At 63.8% G+C, this 13,803-nt stretch overlaps 1 protein-coding gene across 1 annotated transcript in view; it reads right to left on the bottom strand.

Annotated features, from left to right (window-relative positions):
* Window positions 1-6,131, bottom strand: part of ONECUT2 (one cut homeobox 2) — a 28,350-nt gene extending 22,219 nt beyond the window's left edge. The window contains exon 1 of the mRNA XM_049795823.1: window positions 4,952-6,131. Within this exon, the coding sequence (XP_049651780.1) occupies window positions 4,952-6,131 (1,180 nt within the window). The remainder of the gene's footprint in view (window positions 1-4,951) is intronic.
* Window positions 6,132-13,803: the final 7,672 nt, after the last annotated feature.

Here is a 13,803-nt window from a genome sequence, read left to right as displayed (position 1 = left end):
AACTCTAATGAGGAAATAGTGAAGAACAGATTGAAAAAGCTCAGAATGAGTACCACATGTTGATCGACCAATTGTTTCTTAAATAAAGTAGAGGGCAAAAGAGAGAGAAATGCATTCAGTGGCAAAAATGGTCAGATTTATCTTTATCAGCCAGTCAAGAAACTGATAAAAACTGGCTGCCGAACAAAAGTGGTATGCAAATTTTTGCAGGGCAGAAACGTCTTCAGAAATAACGTGGAACAAAAAGATAGGGCGGGTTATTATTTCACAAAGTTGGTACATGAGAAATATAATTTATCACCCAGCACCACAATTTACCGCGTGGACTGTTCACACATAACCACTAATCCATATCTGCAGAGAGCACTAATATTTCAAGCCACTAAGCACCTTTCAAAGAATCTTTAGGTACCTGTATATTTAGTCCAACGCTAAGAAGGACTCTTATGTATAGATAACGCACCGGGTCCAGACGTTGTTATGCCTTAATTTTTAGCTGTGGCTACAGACGACAAAACACTTTCAAAATCCGGAGGGAGAAGCACTAGGTACGGGCACAAAGCGGCAGAGGACGGGCGGACAACGACAGTCCGCCTGCACACAGCCCCCCCCCGCCAGCAGCTGCCGCATGAGGACCCCCCCCCCCGCCCCACCCCGGCGCTGGGGGGTGTCAGAGTGCGGCGGGGTCAGCCGCACCAGCGCAGCCCCGGTGTGGGGGGGGGGGGGCGCGGATCTCGGCCCCCCCGGTTCACCGGGGAGAGGCCGCAGCCCCGGGCGCCTCGCCCCCCCCCCCCGCGCGCCGCTGTCCGTGGTGCTGACGGTGCCGCCGCCGCTCCCGCGTCTCCGGCAAGGGGGGCTTTGAGCCCCCCCCCCGCCCCCGGGGGGGGGAGGCCAGTGCCGGCCCCGCTCCCGGGCGCACGGAAGCTCCCCCAGCCGCGCTGCGCTGCACCCACAGCGGGCAGAACCGCGGCGGGGAGCGGAGCTTGTCCCTGCGTGGGCACCGCGCTCTGGCCGCGGGGGGGGGGAGGGCGGTGTGGGGTGATGCCGTGGCGAGGAAGGGTCGGGCACGACCGGGGCTTTCACGGGGGGGGGGGACGGGACCCGCGATGGAGCCCCGAGCACCGGTCCCGCGAAACCGAGTGCTCCGAGCCCCCTCGGGGCTGCCCCACGGGGGTCCGCGGAGAGACACCCGCGGAGGGGCGCGGGGGGAGAATGAGCCCCGGGAGCTGCCGCTGCCCGTCGGGCGAGGGCAGGCAAAGGGAAGCAGGGCTGGCAGAGCCGCCCCCCCTCGAAACGCGCCGCCATCGAACGGGGGGTGGGAATCCGGCGGGGCCCGCGCCCCTCTTCTGCGCGAAGGAATCTCTGACGGCGTTTCGGTACAAAATAATCATCAGTAACGGCATTCAACGATCGGGAAATGCAAACCAGCAGGGCCAGCGTTTTGCGGATCGGCCCGGAAAAACAGCGAAGGCACCGGCCGGGCCGGTCCGGTCCGGTCCGTGCTCACCAGCACCGGGCCGAGCTGCCGCCGGCGGCGGTCACCGGCTTCGGCAGGGCCACACGACGGCAACGCGGGCGGACGCGGCTTCGCGTTCGATGAACCTGATCCGCAGCCGAACCCTGCCCCCTGAACTCACCCCCCCCGAGAAGTACACTGACTCACCTACAGATCAGCAGTTTTTTTCACCCCGGCAGAAATTTAGGGACTTGCCCGACGGGGACGCAGCCGGTCAAGGTTTCACCGAGGCGTTCCCGCCGGCGGGGGGGCGGGGGGGGGGGGGGGGGGGGGGACGGGCAGGATCCGAGGGGCAGCCCCGCTCCCCCCGCAGAGACGGGCAGGAGAGGGCACGGCAGCCCGTTTTGGGGACGAGGTCCGGGGGGTGACGCCGCCGTCGAGGCGGACGGAGCCCCCCGGGGGGGGGGTCGACGGGGTTTCACGCGTTTCGTTTTGCTTTTGCGGGAGAAGCGCTTGTCCGAAGCGCAGGGCAGCTCCCCAAAAGCCCCGTCCCTGCTCCAGCTGCCCCCGGGAGGATCCCGGTGCGCCCCGGGAGGGCGCTCGCCGCTGCCCCCGCAAGCAAGACACTCACACGGTGAGGCCAAAGCCATGTTTTGCCCTCGGATTTCCAAAGCACGCACCGAAAATGCCTCTCCACGTCGTGAGCTGCCCACACCTCTGCCGGGGCTGCCGGTTCTGCCCGCAGCCAGCCCTCCCTGCCCGTACTCCTCCGAGCAGCGCAGCACCGGCGGTGCTTCCAGCACAGAAACGCCTGAGCACCATCCGCTGGCTTAGGGGCCTTTCAGATTCTCTCAAGAAGAGGCAACAAGCACAGAAAGAATAAGAAAGAATAGAATATTATTATATATCTTCTGTAATAAAAAGAAATAATACGCGCATCCCACTGCTACAGCTCCCACGGGGAGAGGGGGGATTTCCCTCAAAGGACAGTAGATTTTCATCCCGTTTGGGAAAAATTTACAGGAGCACAGGGCAAACGGCTAGTGTTTTTCAGAAATCTGAAATACTTTCGGCTTATTCCCCTTGCTCAGAGGGATTTAAGCAGGTGAATAAAGGGGAAGAAGGAAGCACTGAGGCAATGAAGCTGCATATTCACACGTGGTAATAAAAAAAAAAAAAAATCGATTTCCCGAAGGGAACAGTAATTTGCAAAGGTCTTTCCCGCTCTGGCTCCCACTCCATGGGGAACCCGTGCCCACTCGGCGACCGAGCTCTCTCCAAACTTTACTCCTGGATGCAAAGGCATTCAGGGGGAACTGGGAAAGTGGCGATCCAGAATTATATACGCATAACTCTGTGGGTGCGGCAGGAAATCAGAAATCGCATCTACGCACCTGCTGGGCGACAGCATGGATGTCGCCCAGCAGGTGCGTAGATGCGATTTCTGATTTCCTGCCCTATATGTTCGGCTCCGTGGGGAACCCCCCACCCGGGACCTGTGCTGGGAAGGAAAAGCACCAGCAACATTACTGGAAATGAGCCGGCTCAGGTTCCAGATCAATGAAAACTGGGTCCACGCGTTTATGCTCCTGTTGCCAGCATTAATGCTCTTTTAATCTTCTAAACATTATCTGCATCGATTTCCCTCTAGATACGCGTTTGTTTGAGAAGGCGACATCACCGCGTGCTCCGGAAAAAAACCCAAAACCCAAACCCTTTCTGTTCCTCTGATGCTCTTGTTGCAGACAAACCTCGGGACCTTCATTTGGCTGAAAATACAGAAGAACTGGATGCCCGGGGGGTGTTTGTGACCCGTGGCTCCTCGTCCCCCCGCTCTGACGCATCCCACCCCAGCTCGGCAGCTGCCCCGCACGCAGGGACCCTCTGCGCCCACCTCCCTGCCCGGGGGGAGCGCAGCCCACCGCCTCCAAACAGGAAAGGGAGAAGGAGCGGCCCGGAGACCCGCACACGCTCGCTGTGGCGGAGGGAATCCCGTGGCAGAAGGAGAGATCTCGGCGCGGTTGGGGTGTGGGTCTGCCGGCAGCCCCCCCGGCCGGCCTGGTGCCGCAGGGCTTGCTCCCCTCTCTCCAAACGGCATTGTTCCCCCTGTCTTCCACGGGAGACAAAAAGAGGGCCGAGAGCCCCCCCCCCCCAACCCCTCGCAAAGCCACGCAGAGCTCTCGCCCCCCGTTACTTTGCGGGCTGTGGGATGTGCGGAGCTACCGCGGCACCAGCGTGGCAGGAACGAGACGGTACCACCGCGGAGAGCGGGCAAGAGCCGCCGGGAGGGTCCGGCTCGGGCAGAGACCCCCCCTCCCACTCTCCCCTCAGCCACCCCTCCGAGTGGGCTCCGGGGCGAGCGACAGCCTTCGGGAAAGCCCGCTTCGTACCTGCCCTCCGCTAATCGGTAACGCGCGGGGATTCGTCCGGCCGGGCTGGAAGCAACGGAGACGGAAGAAGGACGGACTCGTCGGAGCAAACGTCCCCGGGTGTCTAAACGGCGCCCGTGGACACTGCGCTGTCCCAGCGGGGAGCCGAGCCGGGCACAGGCACACACCGTCGCGCCTGCGGTCTGCGCGTCCGTCCACGCGTGTCTGGCCGTGTCACAGCCCGCCCGTTTACTCTATAGCCATATCCACCAGACGCGCAATTTCCACGGGGGGGGAAGACAGGGGCCCTGCCCAAAGTCCTGCTTACCGGGTTGGGGGGGGGGGGGGGGCGTGTGTGTATGTGCGTGCGTGTGCGTGTGTGCGCGCGTGTGTCCGTGTCCCCCCCCGCGCCGCCGCGGCCGGCCCCCGCAGAACAATGGGGGCTGCGGCGCCCCGCGCCCGCGCCAGGGGGCGCCCGCGCGCCCTCCGCGGGACAATGCGGGCGGGCCGCGGGGGCTGCGCGGGGTCTGCCGCCCCCCCCAGCCCCCCACCCCGCAGCCGCTCCGCCCGGCCCCGCCTGCCCCGGGGTCCGCGGTCCCCGTCCCCCCCCCCCCCCCCCTCCCGGCCCGCCAGCGCTCGGCCTCTCCCTCCCGCCGCGCCCCGGAGCGGCAGGAGGGGATGCTCGCCGAGAGCGCGGAGCGGCGCGGAGCGCCCTTCAGCACCCGGCCCGGGAGAGCGGCCCCGCCGCCCGGCAGCGGCCGCGGAGAGAGGCGGGGGGACGGGGACGACGGGGACGGGGCCTCCAGGCCGGCCCCGACCGGCGGCAGCGGGGAGCGTCTCTCCGGCAGCCCCGAGCCCCGCCGCGCCCCGCCGGCTCCCGGCCGGGCTGAGCAGGTGGCGGCGCTGGGGGAGGCGGGGGCCGGGCCGGCCCCCGAGCCCCTTGTCCCCGCGGCCGGCCGCTGAGGGCGGGCGAGGCGGAGGGCGGCAAGGGGAGGCCGCCGAGGCGGGCCGGTACCGGCGGGAAGCGCCCTGCGGAGCCGGCCGGGGCGGCGCTCGGCTCCCGGAGGGTCGCGCTGGGCTCCCCCGCTCCCCGCCGGCCTCCCGCGGGGCGCCGGCCCGCACCTACCTGCCAGCCGCAGGGCCGACATCCTCTGGAACTCGGGCTCCTGCAGCCACTTCCACATCCTCCGGAAGGTCTCCCGGCCGGACTTGAGTTTACTCCAAGGCTTAGGGTTCCGCAGCAAGTCCGAGAGGGTCCCCTGAGAGCGGCACAGCACCCGCTGGGCGAAGATGGCCTGCGGGATGCTGTAGCGCTTCAGCTCCGCCGTGATCCTTTGTGCCACTTCTTTGGTGTTGATCTCCTCCAGCTGCCCCGAGCTGCTCACCTGCGAGCCGGAGGAGGAGGAGGGCGGCCGCTCCCGGCCGGCGGGCAGCGCGGGCCCGTGGGGCGGCGGGTGGCCCGGGTGCGCGGGGTGGTGCATGCCGTTCAGGTGGGGCATCATGGCGGGGGGCGTCCCCAGCCCCCGGGAGAGGTGCTGGTCCCCCCGCGCCAGCATGGCCGCGTGGGCGTCGAAGTTGGGGCTGAGCATCTTCTCGTGGCCGGGCGGCCCGTAGCCGTGGAGGCCCTGCTGGGCGTTGTGGAGGGGGCCCAGCCCGTTGCCCAGCGGCGAGAGGCTCTGCCCCATGCCGGGCATCTCCTTGTAGGGCCCGTAGAGGTTGTTGACGGCGGGCAGCCCGCGCTCGTCCCGCATGAGGGCGAAGCTGCCGCTGACGTTGCCCGAGAGGCGCTGGTGGTGGTGGTGGTGGTGGTGGGCGTGCGGGTGGGCGTGCGGGTGGTGGAACTTGTCGGAGACGGTGGAGATGGGCGGCAGGGGCTGGAGTGGCGTCAGGGTGGTGTAGGTGCTGCTCATGCCCATGCCGGGCGGCGAGGACTCGCAGGGCATGCTCATGGCGTGGTGCAGCGGGATGGAGAGCTCGGGGCGGTACTCGGCGGCGCCGTCCAGCAGCGAGGCCATGCTGGACACCATGGCCGGCCGGGCGGCGGCGGGGGCCAGCTCCTGGTGCGGCGGCGGCGGCGGCGGCGGCGGCGGCGGGGGCGGCGGCGGGGGCGGCGGCGGCGGCGGGGGCACCCGGAGCGGCCCGGCGCCGCGGCCGCCGTGGTGGGGGCTGGGGCTGCCCATCAGCTCCGGCTCATGGCCGGCCGCCCCGTGCAGGCTGCCCAGCGGCTCCATCGCCATCTCGGGGTTCATGGCGCAGGCACCCGGCTCCCTGCCGAGGCATCGACGGGCGCTGCGGCCGCTCCTCATTCACTCATGGGGGCGGCGAGCCGCGCCGGGGCAGGGCAGCGCGCCGCGGCCCCGGGCCGCCCGCTCCGCCGGCCCCGCGGGCAGCGGGCAGCGGCCGCTCAGCCGGGCCCGCGCCGGCCCCGCGCCATGTCCTCGCCTCGCCGCCGCCGCCGCCGTCTGCGGGCGGCGGGAGCTGTCCAGGGCGCGCTGCGCGCACAGCCCTGGCCGCGCCCGCTGGGCCGGGCCTGCGCCACTGACAGGCGGCGCGGCCGCGCGGGCCCCGGCGCGGGGCGGGGCCGGGAGGGGCCGCCAATGGCGGCGCGGCGCGGCGCCGGGCGGGGCGGGGCGGCGGGCCGGGGACGGCCGGGCCCTTAAAGATGCCGCGGCCCTTTGTAACCGCGCGCGCGCGCGCGGAGGGGGTTGCGGGGGGGGGGGGGGAGGCGGTGTCTGGCCGCTGAGGGCGGCCGGGGCCGGCCTCGGGCACCGCCGTGACGCGGATCCGCGGCTCCCGCCGGGAGCCGGCCCGGCCCGAGCGCTGGTCCCGCCGCGCCTCAGGCTCCTCGCGTCCCCTCAGGCGCCTCAGCCCCCCGCGACGCCCGTCAAGCTGCTCGGTCCTCTCAGGCGCCTCAGCCGCCCCCGGCTCCTCGCGTCCTCTCAGTGCCTCAGCCCCCCGCGACGCCCCTCGGCCGCCTCGGTCCTCTCAGGCGCCCTCAGGCGCCTCAGCCCCCCGCGACGCCCCTCAGGCTCCTCGCGTCCTCTCAGGCGCCTCAGCCCCCGCAGGCTCCTCGCGTCCTCTCAGTGCTTCAGACCCCTGCGAGCCCCCTCAGCCTCCTCGGTCCTCTCAGGCGCCCGCAGGCGCCTCAGCCCCCCGCGACGCCCCTCAGGCTCCTCGGTACTCTCGGGCGCCTCAGCCCCCACAGGCTCCTCGCGTCCTCTCAGTGCTTCAGACCCCTGCGAGCACCCTCAGCGTCCTCGGTCCCCTCAGGCGCCTCAGCCCTCTGCGAGCCCCCTCAGGCTCCTCGGTCCCCTCAGGCGCCTCAGCCCCCTGCGAGCCCCCTCAGGCTCCTCGCGTCCTCTCAGTGCCTCAGCCCCCCGCGACGACCCTCAGGCTTCTCGGTCCCTTCAGCCTCCTCGGTCCCCTCAGTCCCGACCCGGCCCGCCCGCCCCCTTAAGCGTCTCCCCCGACACGGCGGGGGCCGGCACCGAGTCCCGGCAGGCAGCAATCCCGCCGGGGCCGGTGTCGGTGCCGCCGCCTCGCCAGCCCCACGCTCCCGCCTGCCCGCGGTGCGGGGCGGCGGGCCGGCCGCGCAGATGTCCCCTTTGTGCGGCGGCGGTGGGGGCCGGGGAGCCGTGACCCATTTATCCCGCTCGGCTGCCGGAGGGCGAGTGGGGGGCCCCGGCCAGACGAACCCTCCGGCCGCCGCGCCCGCGGGGAGACCGTCCCGAAGCGGGGCGGGGGAGGGCGGGGGCTGCCCCGCAGCGCGGCGGAGCTCGGGGCTTGGCCCACGGGCGGCTGTGGGTCCCGGCTCCCTCCCCTCGGCAGCGGGTCCCGGCTCCCCCGGCGCTCTGGCTGGCTCGGCGCTCCCCCGGCGGAGCAGCCCGGGCGGCGCGGGCAGCCCAGCCCCCGCAGCCTGCCGGGGATCCCGCTCGGCGCGGCCGGACCGGGCTGACGGCAGCCGCGCTCTTCTGCCTGCCCCTGTGCTGTTTTACACCAAGGCGCCGTGTCGATCTGCGTTATTAGTTGCGTTGAATATGGCAGAAAGTACGGGTCGGTAAGAATGTATCACGAACGTAGAGCAGTAGATGAACTGGTAGGGTCACAAGAGAAGTCCGTGCCCCCACGGCAGTCCGCTTTCACCCAAGTGCGTGATTCCTTTCACTAATGCCCACACGCCCCACCATACACACAGGCGTACGTGCCTTCCCTCTTTCCGAGGGAGCGTTGGTTCTCCAGGCCGGCCCTGAGCCTCTGCAGCTGGAAGGGGCAGCAGCACGCCTCTGCGCCGCGGAGGCTGAGCCCAGCGGCACAAACCGGCGTCATCGCAGCGAGAGGGTTTGAACTATTTCATGTTTGCCCTTGCCAAAACCATCTGCTGTGCAACTGCAAGGCCATCGATTCGGAGCTGTGAGCCGCGAGAGCCACTGTGCCTCACCGGCAGCCAGCTTTGCTCTGAGCTGCGCCCGTCTCTCGGCTCCGAAGATCCCCGAAGTATGCCGCTGCGTGGGGGAACCCCATCGCCATCCTGCCCGGCAGAGCCCCGGGAAGAGGTGGGGAACAGGCACTGCGCTGGGAGGGGAGGCGGTGGTGGGGAACAGCCCGCAGGTTCCCAGAGGGGCCTCGAGCGCGGCCGGAGCCTCGGCACGTGGCGCGGCGTCGGCACTGCGGGGTCTGTAGGGAGAGGCAGGGAGGGATGGAAGCAGGCAGGCAGGCAGGCGAGGCACAAAGAGCAGGTGAGCAGCCAAGGAGGTGCGCAGGCAACCGTGCAGGCAGGCGAGGAGGTGGATGGGGGTCACCCAGTGGGAGCAGGGCCCGTGGGGACAGGAGCCCCTGGCACGGAGCTGGCAAGCGGGGACCCCCCTGCTCCGACCAGGCCCTGCGCCCTCCGCGCGCCCCACTGCAGAGGACCCTCTTCAAGAGGTGTTGGGCCGTGCCATGCCATCCCAGGCTGGGCCGTGCCGGACTGTGCCGCACCATGCCAGGCTGTGCCGGCCCCTGCCATGCCGTGCCATGCTGAGCCATGCTGTGCCTGACTGTTGGGCTGTACTCTGCCATGCCGTGCCAGGCCACGCGGCTGCTCCCAGCCGTGCGGTTCCCTCTGCTGCCCCCCCCCCCCCCCCCCATTTAATCAGTAACGCAGCGACGGCAGCTCCAAGCAGCGGCGTCCTTGCATTTTATGTCATCCTTATCTCGGGCCCCGATAACCATCTCAGCATTTGTAAAGGTCCCACCCCCACTGTGTCTTTCCGGTAACCAAATGGGGGAAAATGGGGAGAAATGTCACCTTATTGATAGCAAGGGTTCAGCCTGCGTTGGACACTGGGGAGAAAAATTCTCTGCCAAGGGGCAGAGGTGCACAGGAATGGTGTGACAGGGGGCTGTGGGCAGCCGTTGGCAGGGTGGGCAGGGTGGTGTGGGCAGTGTGGTGTGGGCAGCGTGGTGTGGGCAGCGTGCCGAGCCAACCCGCCTGAGCCCGGGTACAGGCAGGGGTGGGTGCTGGGCATCCCTCTGCTTTGGGACATGGAGAAATACTGCAGGGCTTGTAAAGAAATGCAGCTGGTGAGTGAAAATGACTGAGTCCAGTCCAAAAATGGCTGTATTTTATATTTTTCTGAGGTAAGACATGATGCATTACCAGGCCCCTCTCCAGGGCACTCAGAGTCTCCTTACAAACAGATCACATATGATAGCACCCAGTTTCCCTACAGATTTCCACTATGGATCCCAAAGGCTAACGGTCCATTTCTCTCCACGCTGCTGTCGCCGCGCGTCTCTGGAGCTCACGGTATTTTCCAAGCTGCTTTTCAGCACTAAGTGGGTATAAAATGAAGGTCCGCCCACCCCAGCTACCCCTGCCATTGTCAGCCTGGGGTGGAAAAGAAGAAAGGAAGGAAGAAGAAAAAGCAAGCCCTGGCGTGAGGTGCCTTTGTTCAGGGCAAGTTATGCGTGAAATCTTTTTGTCCTTCCTAAAGGAAGGCAAAAGTTGCAGTTGATTTGGGGAAAAAAGAGGCAAGTGCAGCCCTCCGGAGGCTTGCCACGGTGGGCAAGCGGAGAGGGGAGTAGGTGGGCAGACCTGGATGGAAGCCAGGTGCTGCAGATGTGCTGGCGTCCCTTTCCTCCTTTTTCTTTTCTTTTCCCTTCCCCTTTCCCAGAAGAGCTGAGGTTGGAAAGTATCTCTGGAGACCAGGCACTCCAGCCCCTGCTCAAACTGTCACACAAGTGTGAGCTGGTGGCAGGACATGCTTTTTTAGATACTCAACTCCATCCCCTCCTGCCGTTCCTAGGAGCTGCCAGTACCCTCTTATAGTATGGGAAACGTTACCTAAAAATTAAGATTAATCATACTTTGAATCTTAGCTCCATAGGTTTGCAGAGATCTTCTAACACGTTCCATACCTTAAATGAAATACAACTTTTTGTTGAACAAAAAATGAACTGCACTGTTTTACTTGATTGTGTATTGATCCCCTCTTCTTTCAGAAAAGCCAGCTGCATTCAGCTCTCTCAGCAGGCACCTAGCCCCACTTTTTGTTAGCTGAGGTGGTACTTGGCTTTAGTGGGGTCTGTGCTGGTGGGCACGAGACAAAGTTCCTGGCTGCGGCAGAGTGACAGAAGCGCGGTGTCCCAGCAGCAGGGAGCAGAGCTGCCGTGTGCCGGCCGCAGCGGGGCTGCGGGCTGGTTCAGGGGGTGTGCGGGTGGATGGGGCATTTGCCAGCGCCTTTGGAGGGCTGGGCTGCACCCATCATTTCGATCCATTATGCTCTCTTTAAGTTGACAGAGGAAAGATGAGAAATTGTTTTTTTTTTTTTCCTGACAAAACGATATTTTCAAAATTTAGGAGATAAGGCCTGACTTTGACCCTTCTTTTTTAAACCTGTGCCTGATTATTGTGTTCCATGATTTTGTTGTATGACACACGGTAGGGTCTCATTCTGGCACCTTGCCAAATTGATGTCAAAATCTTCCTGGTAATCAACCCACAAACGTATAAACATCAGCGCACGGTGCAGCTGTAACCAACGCGGCGGGTGCGTCGTGGCGTGGCACTGCTCGTCCGACGGGTTGCCCGTGCTCTGCCCAGCCGGTGGGCCAGGGGGCCGTGACACGGTGGGAACTGTGAAGGCCCCGCTGGGGACAGCGCAAGGGAGAGATCTGCCCTTCTGCCCCGTGGGTGCTGCCTGCTTTGGCATCCTCCATGGGGCTGCCCGCGGCCCCTGCGGCCACTAAACCTTTCTCCCTGCGCGATGGAGGGTGCTCGGGTGTCCTTTGGCACCCACGCGAAACAAACCCCTGCCGTCAGCCGTGTTGCGGGCAGCAGGCGCGGGCACGGCTGGCAGGAGCAGTGCCGGAGAGCCGGGGCGGCCAGTCGCTGCTTCCAGCCTAACGAGCTTTGGCTGCCCAGCGGGAAGCGGCGTTCCCTGCCTGCATGGTTGCCTTTGCCAGAGGCTTCCCCTCCGCTCTTGGGGGAGGGAGGAGGGAGGTTTCTTTGTTAGCTTTCCTCCTACTCCCTGCCTGCAGCCAGGACTCCCCGTGCCACTGCCGAGCTCCCTGGCTTCCCCCAAAACAGGCAGCGGTGCGGTGCTCGGGGGCCGGTGGGATGGGATGGACCCAGAGGTTGACCTGGCCTGGCCACATTCACCCCAGGTTTCCTTGCTTGATATCCTTCTTTTTTTGGCTCTTGCCCCCCCTGGGTATTTGAATTTTAATTCCTCTCCTCTTTTGTTCACCAGGGGTTCGACTGTAGTTTCCTCCAGCACCCACACCTCCAGCACCACACTCGCAGAGATGGGTGAAGAAAAGGGCCTGGCCCTTCAGCGCTGCAAAACTGGCCGTCTGACCCAAACCGTCCATAAAAGGCTGAGTGCAGGGATTCACCTGCGCCCACAGCCCTGCACGCCCCACTCATGTTGGTGCTGGTTGTGGCACAGGCATGGGTGAACTTTCTCTTAAAATAGCTAGCACAACCTGGCCAGGGCTGGCACAGATAATTTTCACCTGCTTTAAACAAATATTGCAAGTGTTTTCTTTTGGTGTTTTGAAATTGCTGTCGCAAGTCCATTTTTCTCTGCAGAGGGCAGAGGGTCCAGCTCCAGCCCCCTGTGACATCTTCCCAGTGATGGCAGCGTGCCTGGACACGGGTCCAGGGGGGCTTAAACCTCTATTGGCCCCTGGTGTATCTGCTGCTCAGGGACTAAGTTTTGCTCATGAGATTTTTCTCCTCCCAGGCAGGATCTCAGTTATTTAGAAGTAAAAGACAAGTTGGACAATATGGTATTTTTTTCCCAGAGTTTTTCAGGGGGCAGTTTAGAGGGTAAAACAGGCCTGAGAAAGCTGAATTCAGCTTTATCAGTGCAAACTGGTAACAGGAAAAATGGCTCTGGGGCTACGTGGGGGAAGCAAGACACCGCCAGCAGCCTCCGGCTCTGGCACTGAGGGGCAGAGGCTCTGGGGAGCCTTCCTTGGATTTACAAGTGAGAAGATGAAGGAAAGGATTTTTCCTCTTCCATCACTACACCAGAAATTGGGTTATGGGGTAATAAATCCCAGCCTGAGTGGTACCTGGGGGGCTGCCCTTGCTAGGGGTTCCCCTAGCATCCACCAGCCCTGGTGCCCCCGGTCCCCAGGACTCCTTGCCAGGCAGAAACAGCAGCTTTCAGGGATGGGGAGTGCAGCCCCTGTGGCACAGTATGGGAAATCAGGAGGTGCTGGGTGGAACCGGGGCCGGAGCAGCGGGTGGCTGGTTGCTTGCTCTGGGGTTTCTGCTCCACACCTCTCATGGACAGCCCCAGCTCGGCACACCCTGGCCCCCACTGTGAGAGGGGCAGCGGGGCCATCCCAGGGTGGCTGATGGCACACTTGGCTGGAGAGGGCCGTGGTTAAAGATTAAAACTGGTTCCAGTTTGCAATATTTATCTTGGGAGCAGGAGGGCCCCAGCTTGTTTAGTTTGTGGGAAGCGTTGGGAAACGGTGACGCTGGTGTGGAGAGACCCGGCAGGGCTGGCCCTCGCAGGGGCGTGGGGTCCCGGGGGTCCCCGCACAGCGAGCGGGGGATGAGGTGGCACTGGCAACGTGGGTGGGATGGGGACAAAACCCAAGGGAGGGGCTCACATCAACGGGTGCACCACGCAGTTAGGACGTGGCTGCTGCCCTCCCACGCTTTGCACAGTGTCCTGCCTCTCAAATGGAGACGGTGGCACCTGCCTCCCTCCCATGGTTGTTTCAAGGATATATTAGACATTAGTGATGGGAAGCATGCAAGTAGTGTAGACAGATAATGCTGTTTCATTTATATTGCACTAAGCATTACCTACTACAACGTTTTTCAAAGATTAATAACTGGTTGCCCAAGCTATTAGCCCTCCTCTAGAAGCATCCACCCCGAGGCACCGGGACAGTGAGCTATCCAGCTCATGTGAAAGTCTGGGGTTTAAAGACATTTTGGTGGCAAGAGTGCCTGATGTGCACAAGAGTGACAAGGCTTATTCGGGAGCTGCCTTGCATTTGTGCTGTGCAGGCCAGGCAAACTTCTCCAGAGCAATTTGTGCATCAGAACAAATCAAGAACAAGTTGTCCCAGACGGAGATGTCCTGAGGTGGGTTTGAATACCAGCCACACTCAGAGAGCTGAGATGCTCTGAGAAACAGGGCTTTGGCCAGCGTGGGTGGGAGGTCTCAGTCAGCCCCGTCCACTCGAGTTTTACGCCAACGTTACTCCTACCTTGGCAGTCAGCTGTTATATTTAAAATCGGATTGAATGAAGTAGTATAGCATCTATTGTGGAATACTGACACTGCATTTATTGGGAGGGAACCAGATTATGTGACAGCTGATTTCTTGTTTTTGTATATATGATTTTACAAAGAGTTGCCAGAAACCACCAAAATATGGTTAGAACCTAAATTATCACTTTTTACATAATTTTGGGGTTTGGTATCCCCAAAATATCCCATAGTGACTGGCAATTGTTTAGGTTTCA

This window comes from Accipiter gentilis, chromosome Z, assembly GCF_929443795.1.
Source record: "Accipiter gentilis chromosome Z, bAccGen1.1, whole genome shotgun sequence".
In the NCBI taxonomy this organism is placed as follows: domain Eukaryota; kingdom Metazoa; phylum Chordata; class Aves; order Accipitriformes; family Accipitridae; genus Astur; species Astur gentilis.
This window is presented reverse-complemented; position numbering and strand designations above follow the sequence as displayed.